This window comes from Sander vitreus, chromosome 12 (genome assembly GCF_031162955.1).
Source record: "Sander vitreus isolate 19-12246 chromosome 12, sanVit1, whole genome shotgun sequence".
In the NCBI taxonomy this organism is placed as follows: domain Eukaryota; kingdom Metazoa; phylum Chordata; class Actinopteri; order Perciformes; family Percidae; genus Sander; species Sander vitreus.
Window position 1 is genome coordinate 23,070,138 of NC_135866.1, and position 24,230 is coordinate 23,094,367.

General features: G+C 41.3%; 1 protein-coding gene across 1 annotated transcript in view; it reads left to right on the forward strand.

Moving 5' to 3' along the window:
* The window catches only part of cdh24b (cadherin 24, type 2b), a 92,963-nt gene that overhangs the window by 34,888 nt on the left and 33,845 nt on the right, over positions 1–24,230 (forward strand). Inside the window, exon 4 of the mRNA XM_078263328.1 lies at positions 189–356. Coding sequence (XP_078119454.1) covers positions 189–356 — 168 coding nt within the window. The remainder of the gene's footprint in view (positions 1–188; positions 357–24,230) is intronic.

Sequence of the window (24,230 nt, forward strand, 5' to 3'; positions counted from 1 at the left end):
AGAAGCCAGAAGGTTAAGTGCCTGGTAATCATTGAGTTATAAATATTGATCAAAAAACCCTTTTAGTTCCTCACAGATATATTAAGGTCATTTGGTGTTGTTTTACCACAGTAAAAACCTTATTTTTTTTGCTTGAAATGCTACATGGCCACCCTTGATGCTAATGTTTGTGTGTGTTTGTTCCCTAGGTATTCTGCGTACGGCTGTACCTGACATGGACAGGGAGACCCAGGACCAGTACCTGGTTTTGCTTCAAGCCAAGGACATGGGGGGCCACCTGGGCGGATTATCTGGGACCACCACCGTCACTGTCAAGCTCACTGACGTCAATGACAACCCTCCACGCTTCACTCAGAGTGAGTTACTCAGCAGCACACACAGACACCCACAGAGAATGAATGCCTAGAACCAGGAATAGACAGGCAGCACAAGATAATAGAAAAACACACTGTAACTTGACAGGCTGCGTTTTCTGTACGTTACATGTATGTTTACAGTAATTGTATGTTTTACCTCCCACCCCAGCCCCAACCACACTTTGTGGGTTTTTTTACCCAGCTTGGAGTACCAGATCAGTGTGGCTTCACCTCATTAGAAGAGTGCAGTATCAAGTGAGCTGTCAGTCACTGTAAAGCAACAGAAATTACTTTTAATGACTTTGTATGAACTTTATAAGACTCATTATGTGGAAAACACTATGAGAAAACAAACACTAGGCTGCATCACAGCATAAACAGTGTTTGTTTTGCACCAGAAAGCAGAAGACTACTCAGACCTTTATGACCTGCAGGTCCATTCAGGATTTTCACAGCAGCAGAGGAGACTCCTGCAGGGCTGCAAAGTGCCTCGTCAAACATTCACTCATGGATTTCACTCGCCTCTGCAATGATAGATCAGCTACTATTTCCAACTCCTGCTGTACTTTCACATATTAGGAAATATTATGACAGCACCACAATTTAGGCCAACCTAACTGGCTTTTCTAAATAACTTCTTTGGTAGCATTTCACTTAATTTAAGTTTGTGATCCGAAGTTATATAGTGCAGAAAGTAGAGGAAAGATGGAGAAGGTCTAGCTGTGTAGCTGCGTGACTTATATTATTGATAAATTAGATTGAATTATCGTGTGGCCTAGTCTACTGTTGCATTAGTGTAAACAAGATTTGAACCAAATGAGTCATTTACATAATGGCCACTGGTCGCCATGAAGATATTGTAATCAAGTTGAATTATTAGACATTATTGTCCTAGTTGGACATTATATTGTAAATCATTCTTTTAGTTATACAGAAGGAGGCTGGCGAGCTGGTCCCCATGCAGCTCTGCTCTGGCGTCTCCGTGTTTTTTCGCCTCTGTTGTTGGATGGAGTACACCGATGTGTCTTAGAGGCAGAAAATAATCAATTTGTTTTTTTTGTTATAGCTCTAGAATTGGTTGTGTGTCCTTTATTACGTTCAAAAGGACGGGCCAGTAAGTCCTCCTGTTAATGAATGAATAGAGGAACCAAAACCGCCTTTATGGCCAGTTCTTGTCATCCCTTAATTCATGTCATCCTTTCTGCCATTTCTCATCTAAGCCTCTGTCCCAAGAAAATTGCTGACCTTATTCCAATTAAAGTGAAAAGAGTTGACACTGGAATATATTGCTTTTGTACAATTACATTTCATTTGGATTTTTTAGAGGGGCTGATGGGAAAGATAACTTTTCCATTAAAGTATTACTGAAATCCAGATAACAAGAGATACTGTATATCACTTCTTTCAGGGAAAAGTCATAGTTTTGAGACAATTTGACAATTTTAATATGGTTAATTATTTTCAATAAATGAAACTCAAAGTTTGTACTTTCATTCTACATAGTTTAAAACAAGACACGTTTGTTGCACATGAATAGAATCAGATAAGATAATGCTGTTGCTTTTTGCTGTTTCCTCCCAGGGTTCAAACCAGCAAATCCGAAAAGATTTCTTTTGGAAAATCGACCAATTTACTTGACATATACTTGAAATCACTTGATAATATTCAAATCTAATCATTATATTTAAATGTGGTGTTGTATTCATTGTTAACATAGTGTGTTATCTGTACAGTACATTGTTGTATGGCAGAATAAAACTAACTAATCTAAGTGTTGTCCGACAAATCTATGACATCTGACTTACGACCCCTAATGATACTGTTGACAGGTCTGCGTTTTAGCTGCATAAGCTAACGTTGACGTTAGCGTCACTGTCTGACCAAACTCGCTTTGCCAGACCTTCCTCCACAGCGCTGAGGAGGAGGGTCTGGCATCTGGCATCTGACAATCGTTTTGTGCGGCTGTAAGCACTGGCAGCAGGCCCGGTGCCGCTGCAAAATAGCCTTTGTGAAGGAACTTGTTTTGGTGTGTGTACGTGTGTACGTTCAAAAGTAGTTTTAGTCATGCAACAGAAAACTCAGATTGGACAGATAGTCTAACTAGCTGTCTCAATTTACCCTGCAGAGATCTGAGGAGCAGTTAACCATAGTCCTCATAAATTGACTTTTAAAAAGTCGATTAATTATAAATCGGATTTTAAAATTCCAACACAAAGAAAGGAGAAGGTACTGGACATCCGGCCGAAAAGGGTGAAATCCTGAAGTGAAACGTCGTGGATATAGACTAGACCAAACAGACTGCTTCACATCTCTGAATCCAAGGAGAGTCCCAGGAGATGGTCAGCTTAGCATAATGATATCAGTTGCTTTAAAGTTTAACATGAGTGTCACACAACTCTGTCTGCCAGCTGTCTGTCATTTACAACCGAGAACTGCCACGCTAGCTGCTAGCTACCTGTCCAAAACTGACATGAGGCCATCACCTAGATCAGGGATTTGTTTGACACTGTGAGGCCGCCCTCAAATTAGCATCATCAAAAGTATGCCAAAGTAGCTATTATCAGTTCCTGTTTGCACTGCACCATAGACTGCACTGCATTGATGACTATCACTAGATTACTTTCATACTGAAGAAAACTTAAAAACGGGATGATTCTCAGGCAAGTTCTGCACTTCTAAGTAGCCTTTAAAAAAATATAATTTCTAAGTGAATTTATTACCATTTTTAGGCAATGTAGATAATGATAATGACTCGGAAAGTGTAAGTCACACTGAAAACTACGTGTATAAGGTCTACAGTGTGTTCCGATTGGACTGAGTTATAACTCCAAGAAGTGTGGATTATGCTGCAAATTGCAGCAATCTGCGTTCATTGTTTTAAAGTACCTTGATAGCCTCCATGATCTGTGTGGATAAGCGGGTCAAATCAGCAGCCAAACTGCAATAACTAACTTCCAGTTTATTTTCGAACACCGGCACCTGTCCCTTCCAGCTCATGCAATATCTTTGCCTCATGTCTCTCCCTCTGCATACTGTATAACCAGACAGGCCGATAATTTATTCTACTCTAGTTGTTTGGCCAACTCAGAATTAATGTTAATCAGCTAGGTAAATGTGTCATTGTCACTGGCCAAATCAATGCTCGGTGACTAAAACTTTCTCGTCACAGCTTGTAAAGACAGTGTTAATTATGTAAATTAGAGTTCATATCTTGCAGTTTGAAAATCACACCCAAAAAACACTGAAAAAATTAAGTATAAAATGAATCTGTTCACATCTACTTATAACTTTAATAAAGAAAAGCTGTAAAATGAAACCAGCATGTTAGATTTAAAGCTGTCTAGCAGCTAGATAGGCATGCGATGAGGGTTTAGTCCAACAGACCACTGGCTCTAAGGCCTAAATTGAACTAATGATGTCCTGAGGTGGGAGGTTTGTTGGTCGAGTTGAACTCCCATCAAAGCTGGTGTTTTGGATCGGGCTGCTCTGAGGACGGGAGGGCTTCTTGGAGAAATACTTGGCTCATTCTGATTTATCTGGGTGACGAGGAACCACCAAAACCTCCTGTCTGTTGCCTCGACTTGTCCTGCTGATGACTCCATGCATGCATGTGCTTAATTGAAAGCATTGATGTTAGCCTACTCCTGCAGTTTGTGTGTGGTCTTTGTGTGTCTGTGTGTATCCCTGATCTTCTGCTTGCCTTTTTTTATGTTCCCTCACGCACCACGCTCCCTTGTGCTTGCGCGAACACCATCAAAGCGAGCCACCCCGCCGCTCTACTCAATTACACACCCAAGCTTTTAAAAAGACACCCTCAAATCCGGTCTCCGTGTCTCCCAAGGTCAACACTGCTTATGCTTTGTGGCATTTACCAGAGGGAGAGGATTACACTGGAGCGTACAAACCAGGTATCGGCTGTACATTATAGCTTTAACAAGAGGGGAAAAAAGGGCCCTGCTTTGTGGGCTTTTCTTTTGCGTCCTAGAATTTCTCCCTATCCAAAACATGATTCCAGGAACTAAGTGGGTTTGTTATGTGTACAGTTTTGAACGCTGTCAGGGGATTTCTTATGCCCGGAGGAGGCAGTATAGCAGAGGGAAAGTAGGCTACCGTACAGATTGTAGTTGTTGTTTGGTTAAATGATAAGTGGAAAATGTGGGATATTTCCAGACGCTTCATTGGCAAACATAACGCTCGAACCACACTTTCCTTTGGGTCTCGTTATCAAATGGCATACACCGTGCTCCAAATGTTTATTTGGACAGCAGCATGTTTTTTTGATGTTTTAGCTCTTCATTCCTTGGTGCAAGAAAAGCTTTAATTTTATTTTCATCCATATCAAATTAACTTTTTAAAGGTAGCAGCGCTTTTTGAACATTTCAAGGTGAAAAATATTATAGACACATGGTTGACAAACTAATATATTCAAAGATCTTTTGAAGTCTTTATCCCAAAAATATCATTGGAACTATATATATGTTTTGCTGTATTTGCATTAATACTCACTGGACTACATACTTCTCAGTGGGCCTGTTTTTTATTAGAACATGTCAGATTGTGAACAGAGACATCTTAGTTTTCCAAGGCTCCCTTAAAACTGGTAGTTAACAAGGCAGACGGATGTAAAATTGTGCTAAAGGGGAGTTGCTATTACCATCACAACTTCTTGCCTGATTAAGCTCGTAATTAGGGTAGCGCTGTGTGGAATACATGGTTGGCTTATTATCTGAGCGTAAACAAGGGTGTTGAGTATCAAATCACATCTCAAATGATCAACTTCCTGTTACAAAGCTTCAGGATAGGCATGGTAGATGGCTTTTTACTCCTATGGTAATCCATAGGGAAATTAAGATGACAGCACTTTCACAGCATCATATTGCTTTGTAGTAGGGCCATTGTGTTGCTGTTGGGCTGATGTGAAATTTCATACCCTTGTTTCCATGTTGTCATTTATTCAGACATGTTTTTCCATGTTTACTGTAGCTGAATAATTTATGGTTGTGTGTACGTACTCCACAGCTGAATTCTCTTAGGGATAAATTGAAATAGCGACGGGGGCATCGGCTGGAATTGTACCAAAGAACAACTTCTTTACTCTAACCACTCTGGAAATGACTCTGGTTATTTAAGAGGGTAACTTGTATATATTGAGAATATTGACATTATTTAAAAATTCACATGATGAAAAACATGCACGGTCTTATTCTAAAGTCTTTTTTTATGGATTTTCCATTGTACCACAGATTATATTTACTAATAAATATCATATAAACAAAAGCAGCAAACAGGGCATCCACCTTTTTTTCTACCATATTTTTCTCACCTCTTGCATACAGTACCAACATTAAATGCAAATATTGCCTCATAGTTTCAGCAATTTCTACCCTGACACCTGAGGAAACAATATGCGAAACAGCTCAAAGAAAAAAGAAACAAACGTGGAAGCACATGCTTTTCACATCTATAAAACACATAAAAATAAACATGACCCAGTTCTTCCTGTTGTATGAAAATATTTCCAATATTGCAATGTATCATAAAACAATGTGCCATATAACAAACACAAGCACCAAAGTTGAACCTATGATTATTCCTAGCCTTTCTTCAAATAACTGTCTTATTCGAATGTTGCGTTTTTGAATAGCAGTCTTAGTACACTGTGGAAGATATCCCCAAGTTCACTGTGAATATTACATATATATATATATATATATATATATATATATATATATATATATATATATATATATATATATATATATATATATACATAATGTCTTCTTTATGCTTCTTATTCATCTTGGTTTAAAGTTAGGCATTCATTCTTGATGCGGAACAAAGTAGTTGTAGAAAACAGTCCCAACCCAAGATCTATTTCCTTCCCAGTGTTCATCAGTGGATGGAGTGTGCTCAGTGGAAAAGTCCTAAAAGTTTTATGGATGAAATCTTAACTACTACTAAGCTCACAACAGATACATCTCCATGACAACTGAACAAATTGAAGACCATGAGATACTGTTGAAGGCTTCTGAAAAAGCACATAAATAAACCATAAACTGGGATTATTTTCTCAATATACGACTGGGTTTTCAAGGCCAAGACTTAAGTTTCATGCATAAAACTACATGATGTTGGTTCTTCACAAAACCTTTGAATCTTACTTATCCTCCAGTACAATATTGGAACGGTCCTTGAAGCGTATTACATTTTTACTGCTGAAATATATTCAGCAGAGTCCTTCGGTTGTTGAAATATTTTTTCTACCATGCAAATGACACTATTTGATATTGTTGCTGACAATCTGCAAAGAAAAATGTAATTTCTTCTTTTTCCCGAGTCAAAGATTCACTCGATATCTTATTAGGCCTAGTCCACACGTACACAGGGTTTTTCCTTCATTACTTAAAGCTTTGGTCACGAAAGGCTTGTAACAGTTTTGTTGTCAATACTTAGAATTCCTCAGAAACTACGCACTATAGCTTTAGAGGGGTGATAGAATGATTACATAAGGTATTTCGCACTGTTCCTTATAGGGTATGTAACATTGAGTGGGCTGAAAATGGCCCGGTTGCTGTTTTATGGGCCCTTATGCATCCCTGTGTTTTGGCCCTATTTGGAACGAGAGCTTTTCTTCCAAATATGGTATGCTCATGAATATTTAGATGAGCTGTGCGCTGATTGGTTGAGCGAACCACATACACATACATTGGAGACGAGACAGCAGGTCTCATATTTCAGACACAGGCAACGTTATACATTGTTTGTCTGCTATTTTGTTATTAAATTCACTTCTGAGACTTTTTTATGAGAGAAATCAACTATATAAAGCTCAAATATGGACCGTTTTACGAAAATTTATGGCTAATTGCACATTTGGTAAGACGTGTCGGACTTCAGGAGCTCCACACAGTCTGACGAGAAAGCGGCAGCCTGCTGGGCTCTATACCCAGGACAAAGACACCGTTTCTGGGTTACTGGACTACCGGGGCTCGGGGCTCCACGAGCTGACCAGCTGCCGGCATAACTATTGTATATTTATAGTTTGAATTTTGTCACGGCATGTATATCACAGCTACCCTAAGGTCTTACAAAGCTAACACTTTTGTCCGATTTCAATTTAAGGCATTTTTGTGAATTTGAGGGATCTCGTTAGGAGGAGCTGCTAGCTAGGCTATGTGTCCCATTCATTCCTATGGGAAAAGATCACCGCTACACTTTCGGCATAACTATAGTATATTTACACTTTGAATTTCGTCACGGCATGTATATCACAGCTACCCTAAGGTCTTACAAAGCTTAGCTAACACTTTTGTCCGATTTCAATTTAATGCATTTTTGTGAATTTCAGAGGTCTCGTTAGGAGGAGACAAGCTAGCTCTCATCGATAGAGCTCCCCAGCTCACTCTCGGACAAGAGGCGTTTATTTCCCCAATCTTTTTTTTAAATAACTCAACACACATATCCATTATAAGATTAACTGAAACCTGTGGTAAGAGATTGCGGGAGTAACAAGCTCGCTGACCGTGCTCTCACTCACACACACCGGCCATTTAGCAGGAAGAGGGGAGCTGCAGGCCCTGGAGCTCTGTCAAGGCAGCGGCGTTTGGTAGTCCAGTAACCCAGAAAAGTGACTTTGCATGTTTGTATGGAGCACCGCGGGCTGCTGGCTGTGACGGAGCTCCATCTAGCTCATAGCGTGCCGTGAAGGAGGACAGGCCGGGCGGCGAGGCAGCAACCGAGGCAGCACCGGCCGCTGAATTCCGACACAGTCGGACAAAATTTGCAATTAGCCATACATTTTCATAAAACGGCCCATATTTGACCTCTACATAATTGATTTCTCACATAAAAAAGTCTCAGAAGAGAATTGAGTGGTAAAATAGTAGATGAACAATGTATACAATTTCTGAGATCTGCGCGACCTATTCAGAAGACTACCTGATCTCAGATCAGTGGTGTAGCCTATGTAAATGTTGGGGCGTGACAAAGATAGAGACTAGAGCCAAATGAGGAGGAGCCACTGTTGAGATTTGCCCGTTTTCAGAGGCAGTTTCAAATTGTGAGATTTGCAGAGGAAAGGGATGTCAATGGGATTTTAAAGTTCTATGTATGTCCTATTTACCCACCAAACTGTCGTTATTCAACTATGACAAGGTAAAATCGGTTTTGCATTCTATCCAGCTCTGTGGATTATCTTAAGTAACCGGGTCATGATTTCTGGGAAGAGACATTGCTGATTAGTTTTTCAAATGTACAGTCTTTTTTGGAGCTTTGAGCACCACAAGCCACGTGTAAATGTTCTTATTAGGAATTGTTTAACCAATGTGGATTTTTGGGTTCTTATTGACTTTTTTTGTTTTCTTTTTGTTTACATTGTTTGTTTTTTTGTTTAGGTTGAATAAGAAATGAATGAACACTGCTGCAGTCTATTCTGATCACACCCATTCAGTAGATCAAAGTGCGAGTTTCTGATAAGACATTATGTTGTACTCCTTATTGATCCACCTGCTGTATTTATTTCATAATACAACATGTATTGCATAATTTTGAACTATTTAACAAATAAATACCTAAAAGAAATATGGCCATCAGTGCTGTAGAGTTGAAAGAGAATCCTGGTTGTTCACATTCAGTGCTCTAAAAGTATAAAGAGAATAATTAAAAACACAGTGCCTTCAAAATATTACTACTTTCATATATTTAATATGTACAAGACGACCTTGGCTTTAAACAAAATCTTCTGAATTAAAGACTTTTCACCACGATCTTCTATCCAGATATATCAGAAAGTGAAATGTCACTCTTCCTCTGCTTCTTCTCGGTGAAATGTCAACATTTGATGAGTGGTCTGGCCCAATCCCTGAGATCTGTACGCCAACTGCACCCCCTTTACGGAGCTCAGATGAATCTGTAGGCTGTCAAAGGGTAAAACATTCATTCATTGCTTTGTGACAGTTGGAGCGGCACTTTGTTATAGTTTAACTACACACACAGAAAATCCCAGATGCATCCGGAGACTCATAACTTGTGCTCCCGGAACGCTTTGGTTCTTCTGCGCTGCCTGCAAGAACTGTTTGAATAGCTACAACTCTGCTCGGTGACAAGTCCACAGACGGAGACGCAGGTGCTGGTTCCTGTTTTTATGTGGTTTCCGAACAACCTTGGCTTGCCAACGGTACCACATAAAAGTGTTGAGGGAGCCATCACTCTCCCAGCAGTTTGATGGATGGAAAGATAGATGGGCTGACAGATGACTACATAGGTAGCGCCGATAAGATCAGTGTCATTTTTATGCGCCAGGGAGATGAAACAGAGAGGGGGGGAAATAGAGGCAGTAGTTCGGAGAGGGCTTCATCATAAATAATACTAATTCATTTTCCTGGAGAGCGAGGCTGTAACAGAGAGAGTGTGAATAGGAGGAGATAGAAAGAGAGAAAGAGGAGGTGTGTGCAAGTCTTCCGAAGTGTGTATGTCTATTTTGTGCTTAAGTGTGTAATTTTTTTCCTGAAAGAGAAAAAAATGGAACCGCTGAGAAAGGTGTGATCAAGTTGTCAGAAGAGTGAGACAAAGGGAAGACACAAAGAGAGAGTGGGTGAGAAGAGGCTCCGAGAACATAGAGGAAGAGACAAGTAGACAAACGTACAAGAAAGGGAGCGGGGGAGTGAATGAAACGGAGGACGTCAGGAAGGATAATCAGGGTATTATGTCCTTTAGTGAGAATGAGATGCAAAAAATAAAATAAAAGGCGAAGAGGAGTACAGACAACAAAGAGGGATGAGTGGGTGTGCTCAAAGAGTACTCACAGATTGGCATAATGTCTTAACCTTGTGTGATTTCTGTATCTGTTGCTTTTTCTGCATCTGTTGGAATCTAAAATGTTTTCTTTCATACGTGCTCACACATTTGGGTCACATATCAGTCAGAGAAGGAGACAGAGAGGTGACAGTCATTTCCTGTCAGGCCCAGAGACACACATATATTCTCCCTCCCACACACACACAGGCATGCACGCACACACACACACACACACACACACACACACACACACACACACACGCATACACACACACACACACACACACACACACACACACACACACACACACACACACACACACACACACACTCCTAACTCCCACTCTCTCAGTGTGTGCTCTTCACACACCCGGTACCCTCGTGTCCCTTATCACACTCTCTCCCATCTGCTCCTGTTTTAAAACACCCTCAGCGCACAATCATTTTAGTCAGTGTGGCAGAAAGTGTCTGTGCTGAGAAATCCCATTTGTCAAACGGTCCACTTTCATAATCCCACCAAACACTGCTGTAGCTGTTGCTAATGAACATAAGTGTTCGCTGCCAAGCCAGAGCTCCCATTCCTGCGGGTTAATAATATCGGGCATCAGCCATTGAAGTTTCTTCAAAATACTGTTCTTCAATTATGAATAAAGGGTTATACAATATTAATGCTTAAAATGATATTAATAGAACATGAGGGACACACTGTACTGTATGTTGCCTTTTTTGTGTTTTCATAGTTCTTTCTATATAACAATGGCACACTTAAGCTTCTTTCCAACCGGAGGGATTTTTGCATTTCCTAGAACATAACGTTCCTAGAACCCTTTTTTTCTCGTGGACCAATTTGGGGATTATTAAGTTCCTCTGACCGCAGTTCCTGTAACTCTTTCAGCCCCTACTTCAGGGGAGGGTATTTTCCCTTTTCCCTTTTCTGCATAGGAACCCTTAGTGACCTAGCAACGTCTGAAACACAAACAGTACATATTCTTCACTGTCTGTTGCAATTCTCCTACGTATGCTAACTCATACGACAAACATCACACATTCAACCAACTAATTGTTAATGCTAGTTAAACTTACCCGTTGTTTCGTTTGCCTGTTGTGGTCTGCTCTTCTATCTTCTTCCATCATATTAATTAGGATCATATTACGCTGGAGCCTTCGTCTTCTGTGTTTCTCTGTTGAGTACTCCAGCCTAGTCTTTAAACGGCGCCGTTCAAACTCCGTTATGAGGATTCTATAAAAACGCTATAAAGACCGGTGCCGTGCTTGCATCACTCCCTTACCCCTCCTACCAGTTCCTATGGCCACTTGGCCAGTGCGAATGCAAATGTTCCTATAAGGGACCGTTCGGTATTTATGGAATGGACCACCGAAGGAAAATAATGTGTGTTATATATATAATATATAATATAATATATATGTCTTTTTATTCTTTGTTAAGGGGAGATTCACCCAACATTTTTTAGTCCGGGGGGGGTGTACTTTTGTACTCATGAAAACAGCAACATTTCAAAGTGGCTTGTTTGGTGCATATTTTTCCATGTAGCTCTTAGTCTCTGCCCTCCTTCGCTACCAGATGGGTCTGACCAATGAGCTTGCTGGGGTTGCAGGGGGAGCATTGCTGAAATGGGTAAATGCATTGTTTAAAAAATGAGTGAAATAATTACATCTGGCATGACCAGATATTTTATAAATATAAATAATAAATATAAAATAACTAGGGCTGTCAAAATAATGCGTTCATTTCGATTAATTAATCTGAGAAAAAATAAGGCGTTAAAAAAAATAACGCAGATTAATCCATTCCATATTGACGTTATTGTTATTGTTATACATTATTATTAAATCATTTCATTTTGACCATATGGCCTTAGCAATAAACAAGCCGTTCTTTAATGTCACCAACTTTTGTTTAGTACCCTTTTTTTTTTTTCTTTTCTTTTTTTACTTTCTTAAAAAGTATCGGTTCAGGCACCATTAATTATGTATGCAATTAATTTCGATTAATTAATCACAGAGTACGTAATTAATTAGATTAAATTTTTTTATTGATTGACAGCCCTAAAAATAACACAAAACTACTAAATGGTGGTAGGTAATACATCTGATTTCATATACTGCTTTAGTAAAAGAAATATTACCTGGCTGACGATGAGAGCAACAGGATGCAAAAAAACGAAACTTACTGTTGCACTATGTCTGGACATCTTGCCGTGCCAAACTTGCAATAAAGGTTTCCTAAATGCCATGTATATAAATGTGATGTCAGCTTACTAATTGATTGCGGGTTTTGTGTAGATTTGGACTTTTATACGTTTCTTCCACTTTGTTTAAACGGCGAAGTGGAGAGGCCTCGTTCACCTGTTTGGAGCTGGCTGGGGAATGTAACGCTCGTATAGGCCTTGCTGGATACACCGTGACTCTGTTTGTGGATCTACTGATCGCTGTGGATTACTTTTTTTTCTTTGTTATTGGATTACGGCAAAATACAGATCTTTTTTCTTAACGTGTCTTAACGTTTTATGGTGTGACTGAGCTTCGTTTCTGCGTTTGGAGAGGCATCTCAACAGACTGTAGGTCCAACACTGATTGTTCACCGTTACATTTTAGTTGAATTTAAGCGTCTGTCTATTGCGTTCCAAGACAGCCGTGCCGCGATTGGATTTCATAAGGGCGTTACAATGTAATTCAAAATCTGCTTTAAAAATAAAAATATATGTTTTGGAATATAATGTTCAGCTTCGGCAGCTTTACCTATGTGCTAAAATATACAATGACTTAGGAAGCCTATGCAACCATTGTTGATTTTGTTATTTCCCAGTGTCCTTTGCTGAATGGTCTCAATGTTTTATTGTTTTATTTCATGTGAATACTAGTTTACTAGAGGAGTAACTTAGTATTTGAAGTAATGCAGTAATGCAGGAAGTGTGCATTTAGTTTCCATGCTTATTGTGTTTCCACAACAATGTTAGTGAGTAAATCTACTGAAATGGCCACCACACCATAACAGAGGAGTGGGATGTGTAAGATGAGAATGCAGAGGTTAATTTATGTATGTCATGGCTGTATAAAATCAAATGGCATCTGTACATCTTTGCTAACTGCAAACTAGGCCATAAGGGGAGGGTCATAGAAAAATTATTACTGGTGACGGGAGGGTCAAGACTTTTTAGCCTGAAGGTCCCAAAACTCCTCCGGTGGCCCCTTAAATAAATAATGAGCGGTCCCTAACTACTTGGTCGGAAAGAGGCTTTAAACAACACAGAGAATGGAAGTGGAATGAAATTGCATATATAGACAGAGCAGCCACCAGTGCTGGAGTTGGCCTACATCATTTTCTGTTATATGCTATTCAGCATTCGCATCACATTCAATAAAAATGTAATGCATGTCGATAATAACTTGTGTCCTCTTCAATAGGCCATCGATAATGAATTTAGTTAAATGGCATGACTAATGTGCATTTGCGGACTAGTAATGGGCTCATCAGAGTAAAGGGAAACGCATGTAGGCCAATCCGGTCCAACTCGGCCTCCCACGTCCTGTCGTCCTGTCCAATGATTGCCACCCACGTGTTTACGTCTCCCATTGTTTGGACTGGCACGATAAAGACATGAAGCCGGCCCTCTTTAGAATGCATGAAAGTGAGTCCTGGGGGCAAGTTCACCAATGCGTGAAGGAGGGAGGAGGGAGACGACAGCATGGAGGGATAGAGATGAGGGGAAACGGAAAGAAAGGAGAGGAGTAAAGCTAATGGTTTAATGGCGACAGTGATAATCAGGCTAGCTGAAAATCATTTCATCTCACACAGAGTTGAAGGGATGCTGGGAAATGGAATAAAGCATTTTCATTGTTGCGTTTAGCAGCCATAGTGCAGACACATATGTCAGTTTCTGTGTATATATGCATAATGCATGCATTTCTGTACATGTATACTTAAAAGGGAATGAAGTTTAGGGCTGGGTGGACTGTATGTGATTTATAATTACATATGTGGCTCATTCTGTGCACACTAACACGTACAGTGTCACATACAGTATATATGCAAACATTGGATATGCCAGTCAACCTCAGGGGTGGAGATAGCGCTGAGGCATGAAAAGCCTGAAATGGCACCCGCGCACAATTAGGCCTGCCATTGCAGTGCCTTTGCCCTGGAGTCAATTGTGGCACAATACAGAGCTCTGCTTGGATAGATTCCTCAAGGCTTTTACCCTCCGTGGGTCTGAATGCTGCTGCAGCCCACTAACTGTATTGTGTGTGTGTGTGTGTGTGTGTGTGTGTGTGTGTGTGTGTGTGTGTCATGTGTCCAGCGGGTGCAAGACTGTTGAAGTAGCAGGATCATTCACCCTCATGCGTAGTGGCTTTTTGTTCTCTTCCCTCTCTCGCTCTCTCTTGGTTTTGTGCACATATACGTAAACAAACAAATGAGGCTTTGCACTGACATTCAAGCCACACCAAATTGGCGGCTCTCGTGAGACATCCACGGGCAGCGCTTCTCCCTGATGGGCTTTTCTTCCACAATCCTGTGCAGCCAGAAGAGTCTGTGAGGAGAAATTCATCGGCAGTAATCGCCCTATACAACACAAGATTTCCAATAGACCTACATCCAGGCAATCCAGCTTTATGGAAACCCAAGAGGGTCTTAAATTCTCCACACTGAGAATTTACATTCTCACAACTTTACCTGCCATCATAGAAGAAAAACAGGGAAATTTAAGACTTCGTTAACCCCCCCCCCCCAAATAGGGCCATTTCTGTCCCTGATTCTTTTTCTCTTCCCAGTGTATAAGCTTGGGCTTCTGTGGAAATTAGGTGAATCCATCACACTTTCTGCAGCAATGCCTTGATCCTCTTTCTGGTAGAGAACACACAGTAGAGGCAGGGAGACGGGGCGCAAAGAGACTGTCTTGACAATTTTTTATTTTTTTTTTGGGTTACTTTTTCATCTGACCTGGCAGTGTGCCCCTTCACGCAGAATAATAGGAGCTAAAGCTATTCTCTTTTTGCCGAGCCATCAGTGAGCCATGGAGAGCCGGGGAAGAGGAAGTGATTTCCATGTTAATGGGAACCTTCCCGGCAGCGTCAAAACCTTTCCCTTGTTTCCTTGCTTCCATCACTCCTTCCTCAGTTTTGTGCATACCTACCTTTACCTGCTGTCGTCCCCCAAGCACTCAATTCTCCTGCTGTTGTTTTGCAATGTTACCTTTCACTTCTCAGCCTCTGTTTACTTCTCCTTTCTTCCTCTCCTCTCGCACAATCTCTTTTTCTCTCTGTCTAGCTTGATGAATGGAGTCGCTGGACTGTGAGCGGCACATCCTCAACGGGGTGTGGCGGGCCCATTGCTACACATCAGTGTGTGTTTGGGTGTTTTTTGGGTGTTTTTTTATTTCACTTAGCCTGCCTCTCATGTTGGTAGACACACGTGCAAATCCAGAAAACAACACTCCTCTATCCCCTGCCACTGATGTCCACTCGACTGAACACGTACAACTCCCACCTAACACTCTGAGGGTCCCTGAGCAGCCAACTGGACATGCTCCCTGAGGTCTTTCCATCCCTTCCTGCCCTCTCTGCACTCTTGAACCTATTCTCCCTGGGCTCCCTCAAAACATGGCTAGAAATGGTCCAGCGTGTCATCTCCTCTGAGATATGCTTAGTAGCTCCATCCACTATACGGTCTCTGTCAGAAAAACGGCGGTAGGTAAACTACTCTGCCGCGGGGGTGCAAAATGAATCGCCTCTGCCCTGCACTCTCATCCCTTATACATAAAGCCTGGCAAGGCCAAAGTGAGTGCTGCTCCAAAAGTTTACGACATTCTCATAAATCATGAATATACTTCAACATATTGGGTAAACAGATGATCATTCTGTGAGCCGAATATGTATAAAGTAAACTTTTGGGGATGCACAAAGACAGATGTGATGCTAAGATGGACCCCGCAGTGCCTTGCAGGAATCTGAGGCTTCCAGCTGTTTTAAACAAGTTACAAATAAGCAGAAGTGGCTTGTTGTTTGATGGAAACAAACAACTTTCATGTGCTGGAATAACTGGTGGACTGAAGGACTGGTGATTGTGAGAAAAGCAAGGGTATAGTCTGGATGAAGACAGAAGGCCTGTCTTGAATATAACCTTATATCATGGCTCGGAGGAATAAACAAACTGTTATCACAGCTCCAAACTATTCATTGTTGCAGCGACTCGTAGGGGGGGAGAGGAAACATCCATACTCTGGCTTCAAATAAAAATGTCTGTCTAGATTGTTTCTGTAAGTAGTGTTTTTCTCTCCGGCAACATTGTCGAAAGCTGTGCACCTGCATTGTTTTTCCAGAGCTGTACGAAGGCTCCCATGGGGTTTAGCATGTTGTAACTGCTGCACTTGCAATTATGGGTTCAATTCTCACCAGGCTCATTTTGCTGCAGTGCATGAATGCAGAGCACGCCGCTTTGCATAAAACACGCTAAACGGCAGAGAGGGGAAGGCTAGTTTCCAAAAGTAATCTGTTACACATAAACTGCTTTTTTTTATCTATATCAATGCAAATTACGTATTTATTCAGCTCACAATCTGTACATGTATATTCATGGTGTTCTCAACATCTGACAGCATTACCTGATGTTAGTTTAAGATGTATAAAATGATGGAAATTACAATAAAAACTGTAAACACAATGCATTGCAGCTACGATCAAATTAATGTAATACATGTCATACAAATTGTCTCTTCTTTGACACATTAGTGTATCTCAGAGTAGGAAATAAGTTGTAACTGGACAAAGCTTCTCAGAGTAATGCATTTTTAGGCCCTACTTTTATGACTAGGAGTAAAAGCCTTTCCTCAATTCATGAAATGACTTCTATCTCTGCTGATCTTAAGAATAGCTCCATAAGTGTCCAAACCTGTTAGGAGCTGCCAGGAGATGGCCTTTAGGAACATTCAGTGGGAGGAGGGATATTAATGGATGACAGTGAGATTGTTAAGAGATACTGTTTGAGGAAATATTTCAATTTCTTGACTGATTTTGGGCGGTATGCTCGCAACGTCACAGCAACAGGAAAGTGTAGCTTTGTAACACTTACAACCAACAATTTCTGCAGGAAAAAATCTAACTATATCGCTGCAACTTCACAGATAATGATTCATTCATTCCCCTGCCACTCTCCAGTCTGAAGTTATGGAAAAACAGGCTGCATTATATTTAAGAGAGATATTTCACAACAACCTTTCTCTCGACATGAATCATTTGTAAGGAACACCTAATAAGGGCAAAAAACAGGTGCAGAGTAGCAATATAATTGCTAAGTGCCTAATATTGCACAATACAGACGACATGTGGCTCTAATTTAGGCATTGTAAAACAATGAAGACACAGCTAAGTCAAATCAAACCCTTATATTGATATTGTTCTATTGTTTACTTACAGCAAAAAGTAGCTTTTTGGTAAATGTCACTATGATATTTAAGCTATTATTTATTTTTTGCATCATGTTTTTGCATACACGGTGGTGCAGTTAGCACTGTCGCTTCACAGCAACAAGACATGCAGGTTAGGTTATGTGTAGTCTCTTTCCACGACGTTCCACTTCCAGGATTGCTCTCGTTCTGCTGGAAATTCTGCCGGATGACACTCTTTTCAGATGTCCGTTTTCGGGCTGTCCCGTTACCTTCCGCTTACTTTTTGTTGTAATTTTAAACTCTGATCGATTTATGAGGACTATGGTTAACTGCTCCTCAGATCTCTGCAGGAAAAATCCAGACAGCTAGCTAGACTATGTGTCCAATCTGAGTTTTCGGTTGCACGACTAAAACAACCTTTGAACGTACACATTTCACCAAAACAAGTTCCTTCCCGAGGCTATTTTGCAGCGGCACCGTGGCTCCGCTCGGCGCTTAGCACCGCCCAAGACGGTTGGGATTGGTTTAAAGAAATGCCAATAAACCAGAGCACGTTTTTTCTCCCCTCCCGGAATGCTGTGTGGACTAGCCGTACCCTCCTTCACAGCGCTGTGGAGGAAGGTCTGGCAATGCGAGAGAGACTAGGTTATGTGTGACTCTACAGCCGTAGGAGTTAGCCTAAACTACACGTCATTATTAATGATATTGTGCTGAGTGTCGTCCTCAGAGAACAGAGCAGTCATTGGTGCTGTAGAAAGTCCTTCTCTGAGGTAGGAGTGTTTTTTAGTCCTAGGTTAACTTACAGCATGACTCCTGGGGGTGATTCTAAGACGCTTGATAAATACGGGCCCTGATTGCATTTCCCAAACCCACTGGCACCACATAATGTATTCAATCAGTGTAAATCACTTTACACTAACAAGCCTGCAAGAATATTCAATGTAGTTCTCGTCCACTTCTTTTTGGTCCTTCTGTTCCAGCGTCTTCTTCTTTAAAACCTCATATATTGATGCCTATTTGTCTCAATAGGAAGCATTTCTCATCTCAGTGAATCCATGGCAGGCTGCAGACTTTAGCCACCTTGTGCTTATTAACCCTGACCTCTGAATTTGCATGCTCTGCACCAGCACATTCTGGGGGGAAAATTGAGTGTTTGATTCCTAAAATGGTTTTGACTAATTCCATCTAGCTCCAACGCTGGGGTTGTGGTTGCACAGAGTAATAATGATTGCGGCGATATCTTAAACAATTGAGTAATAGGCAATAATTTCCAATAATTGTTATTCTCTAATTAAGTTTTACATCTTCCGAGCCCAAAGAGGAGATGGAGGAAATAAAATGAAAGGAGGAACTAATTAAAATGGAGGTGGCTAATACCAGCATGCTTTTTTATCTTTTTTATTTTCTCTATCCCTCTGTTTTCTCTCACTCTGTATTAATATTTCATCTAAAGTTCAGTGCTTTCTGCTTCAATAGACAGTAAAATCACTGCTGGAAACACTGCTCTCAGTCATATCTCTCTCTCTGTCTTTTTCCCCGTCTCACTCACAGTCCTCCTTCGTTCGTAATTCTCCCCCTTTTTTTTCTTCCCTTAAGCTCTCACCGTTCATTTCTTTGTTTCGCTCTCATAATATGTTGCAAGTGGAAGCGAATGTCAGCGGCATGTCTAACTGGTTTGAGCCAGCTACAAACTGTGCTTTCCCATCAGTCATTCAGCCAGCCAGCCAGCCAGCCAGCCAGCCAGCCAGCCAGCCTGCCACATTGTCATTTTATCAGTGAGCTCTAGAGTCAGTCAATGTAAAGCTTTTTAGCCACTTGATATCACAGAAATGTTACCAGAGCATTACCTTGCTGCTGGATTAAAAATGTTTTTAAATTGAATATAATGTACAGTACTTGACTTCTAAGAATATTTCGATGAATCTGTTGCAGAAAGCCTTATTATATAAGTTACTAGTTCATTTCTGCTTTACTTTATCCTTAACCTGAAAGGAGCAGCCGTTGATTCAGCATTGACGTAGGGTGGCAGTCGCCACATTTTTTAGCAGTGATTGCACATAGGCACCTGGGTGGGCCCACATCAGCATGCAAGTACATGCATTTATTTACTAATGGACTAATGGACATACACTCCGATACACACACACGCACGCATGCACGCACGCACACACACACACACACACACACACACACACACACACACACTCACTCACTCACTCACTCAGGCATCCTCCTACTCCATATGGCATTAGAACAGAGCTGAGTAATGGCTAATGGCCTGCCTCTCTACACAAGGCAAGTTAAACAGCAACATGGAGTGTTTTATGCCGCTTGCCCTGGAGCCTGTAAAGAAAAAATATCTACCTTGTTTTATTATTAACCCCATTAGCACCGAGATAGAAGGCCTCACTTTCACTTTCGCTGCATGCAGTCTGATTTAACCCTGTAGTTGCTTGGGAAGAATAAAAATTCCGCCTATACAGCAAACACTGTTTCCATCCCTTCCTCAGCTATCCACCCTCTCTCTGCCTCTAACACTCATGATGATGCCTAAATCACACTCTCTGCCTTGATCCTCCCTTCCGTCTCTAGCCTTTTCCCTTAAGCCCTCTTGAGTGTGAGTGCCTGTGTGATGGACTCTCCCTAAACGGATGCAGATTTTATTCAGGCTATTTTCAAAATCAGTGCCTGCCCTTTAGCCGACTAGACATTTTTTTAATGACTCCCCAAACTCGACGCCTTTCACCACCACCACCACCACGAGTAAACACTCTGCCTCTGCTTCAGATAAGACACGGCCGAGTCACATACTTGAGGCATATTTTTTCCTCTCCTCTCCTCTCCTTTCCTCTTCTCTCCTTTCCTATCCTCTCTCCTCTCTCCTCCTCTTCTCTCCTCTCTCCTCCTCTTCTCTCCTCTCTCCTCCTCTTCTCTCTTCTCCTCCGAGTGGTTTTACAGCACAGGCCCTGGTCCACACTCAAAAAGTGGTTCCCTGCAGGTTTTTCACCTTCTGCATTCCTCTCTTCCCATTCTCTCTATCCCTCTCATGTTGCATCTTTCATTTCACATTTATCCGTCCTTTTACAGTCGCCCCCCTCCTATTTTAGATTATCCCCAGTCCCCCTCCCTTCTCCATACAGGAGTATGTCAATTTAAGCTCTTTTTCTGCACATTTAAACCTGAATTAAACAACCCCCCCCCCCCCAATTAACACTCACCACCTGTCATTTCACTTCATTTCCAACTAATCCTCCTGTCAGCATGGCACTATTCATCCGATCACCTGCAAAAACAAGCAATCCCTGGCCAATTGTTCAAATAACCGTCCCTTAGTGTGTCATGGGGAATCAGAGCAGGCCGATATGAACTAGAACAAAGAGACATGCAGACAGTGTCTTCCTGTCTGTGTAGTGCCCAAGTACAGCACAGGAGGGCTTTTGATCTTCTCTCCGTGGGGCAATTATGGCCAGCTCAGCGGGTAGCACCTATATTAGTGAGACATGAAGCATTGAACCGGCGCACCCATGCTGTTTCTTCTCAGCCCACTCTAATGACTTCTCTGTGCAAACAAAGGCACAGGACTGATCTCAGTCAGTCTCTATTTTCATCTAACGTGTCATCTTATCAGATGCCTGTGCTACTTTTTGAGCTTCCTTATGTGCAGAATGAGCTGGGAATCTCTCCCCGCCATTCACCTTTTCACAACCTCCCCCCCCCCTCCCTCCTCTCCCCTGCGGGATCCCCCTTTTTCTTTTCCCCAAGTCCATCACAGGTGGGAATAATGTATGATTTGTGTTGGCAGCTGCTCTCCTGTGTGAGCAGAAAGCTGATAATGACAAAGTCTAGCCTACTTTGCCAGCATCACACCCCCTTTGTCACATTCCTTGTGAGTGCTCCCTGTGTGTGGCAAGTGTGTATAAGAGAGAGCGAGGCTGGAGCTCTTCACTCTGCTGTTATGTGTGTGTGTGTGTGTGTGTGTGTGTGTGTGTGTGTGTGTGTGTGTGTGTGTGTGTGTGTGTGTGTGTGTGTGTGATAGAGAAAGCCCATGACAGGGGCTGTTGTACCGGCGTAGGCGTGCGTTGCCCAGTTTCACCGTACAATAGCACGGATCAATAGAAACCACAGTCTCTGACTGGTAAATACATTTTCTAATTTGCTGTCTCATTAGCAATGTCACTGTTTATGTTTGAGTCTTCGTCTCAGCCTTCTGGTGCTGCGTCAGTCCCAGATGGTAGTCATGGTAGTCACGCCACATAAACCGGGACTTGAGTGTAGAATTATAGGCACATGCTATCCCTTCCAATGGGCAGACCCCTGCAGAGCCACGTGGGGGTTAGCATACTCTGTCAGATATAGTCATATATTTCCTCGAGAGATTACTGTGTGACACATGCTTTCTTATGTTTTATCATGTAGTACAAACTACTTTTATATGATAACATGCTGGGGCCCAATAATCTTTTCTTTTAGCAGGTAGCACAAGAAATATACATCCAGTTGTGAACATCTTAGACTTTGGAACCTGGCTGCAGGGATTTGCTCCCATCCAGCAACAAGAGCATCCATCAGTGAGGTCGGACAGGGCTCTGAACAGGTTCTTCCAAACTGAACCGAGTAAATAATTTCTTTATGGATCTGGCTTTGTGCAGGGGACATTGTCATGTTGAAAAAGGAAAGGGTCAAAGACAAACTGTTGCCACAACGTTGGACCATCCAACGTTTTCACTCCAAACTCGTAAAATACGGACCCTTGGGCAGTGACTGTCAGCGTCAGATAAGACGCAAAAAGCAACCTTAAGCGTGTGTGTAGAACGTACCGGGCAGAGCAGCAGCTACGTGGCGCTTGAAGATGACATAGTATTAAGAGCGTCAACTGTAGCGAGTAGTATGAAAGCCTGAAATTCCACATAGGGAGGTTGGTTGGGGTGGTGGATGGGTCAAACAACACAGGACTTTCACCCCGGAGACCGGAGTTTGTGTGCCGCGTGTCACTTTTCCTAAACTGTCGCTTTCTTCTTTTCCTAAACCCAACTGTCCCGTTCTTGTCCCGCGTGTCACGGAAACGTACCTTTTATAAGCCCAGCCACGATCTTTTCCTAAACCTAACTGCATCAAAAGTGACGCCGATAGTCCCGACCAGGCGTGTTTAGATAAAGCGCGTTTAGATATGACGCTAAAGGTGACTTGTAGTGTGTCAATAACAACGCCAAAGGCACCTGACCAAGCGTCCATATTTTACGCAATTGGAGTGAGAATGTGTTGCGTTGGAAGCCCAATATTGTCTAAAACATCATTGTATAATGTAGCATTAACATTTTCCTTTCATTGAAAACAGCCAAACATACACTATGTCCGTATACCTTTATATATAGTGTCATTTTAATATTATTAAAGTAACATACCAATTAAAATGTCATTTCAGTAATTGAACCTTCATCTGCTAAATAACGATTATGATTAAATATTCCAAAAACAACACCATAACCACAATTTGCAGATAACTTTTCTAGCACGTTTAGATGAGGAATACACAAAACAACCCTGTTTCCTAGAAATTACATTTATATACTACTAATTGTTTAGCCAATTATGTTTTTTTGGGGGAAACATTCCTGGATTATGTTCCCCGGCAACAGTTCCTCTAGTGTAGAACTGGTCCATTCAACTTGGGTTTTCTCATTATGTTGGTAATACATTACATTTCTCCCAGAACATATTTGCTGTTGCAAATTAAAAGTATGTAAACATAATATTTATGAGACAGAGTTGCATGAAAAATTGTCTCTTACAGGCTTGAAATTATTTGCACAAAAAAAAATACCCATGTGGTGTTTGTGATCTCTCTCAAGAACTGGAGCCAACTTATCCAATTTTTCAAATATTAGAGTGTAGGGAATTTGACAGTTTTGGTGACTGAAGGAAGTGTAAGAAAGTATTCACAGAGAGCAGTAAGGTTCAATGTTCTTTATTTGTCATGTGCACAACAAATACAGAAGTATTCGCTGACATTGAAAATCTGAGGCCTCAGGCACATCCAACAATGCTCATTAAATAAATAAAAACAGAAAATCATGCAAGTAAAAACTAAATCTGACAAAATATAGTGCAAGTTAAGATATAGGGCTAAAATAAAAATGGAGTAAACAGTAATAATTTGTGTAAACAGTATTGAAAAATGAATACAACAGAATGTAAAAGGAATGTAGTAATGCATATCTATAATAAATAGATACTGTATATGTGGGTGAGGTGGCATATTTCCTGCATGTCTTCCCCCCTTTCTCACCTAGCTGTCCTGTGAAAAATTGAAGGCGGAAAAGCCCAAAGAAATAATCTTAAAAAAGAAATAAGGTTAAGTGACATGCGATGAGCTCAGAGCTGAAGAGTTGAGGAGTCTTATGGTGTTTTTCCATTACATGGTACCTGCTCGACTCACCTCAACTCTACTCGCCTTTTTTGGTTTTCCATTACGAAAAAAAGTCCCTGCTACCTGCTAACAGGTACTTTTTTTAGTACCACCTCTATCGAGGTTCCAAGCGAGCTGAGCAGATACCAAAAGGTGACATGAAAGCGACAGAAGGGTGTGTCCTGAACAAACCCGCCATTTTTAAATAGTTTAGCCAGCTGTGTTTTTTTTTTTTTTGCTACCTCCAGCTTCATTTGAAACTAAATGTGT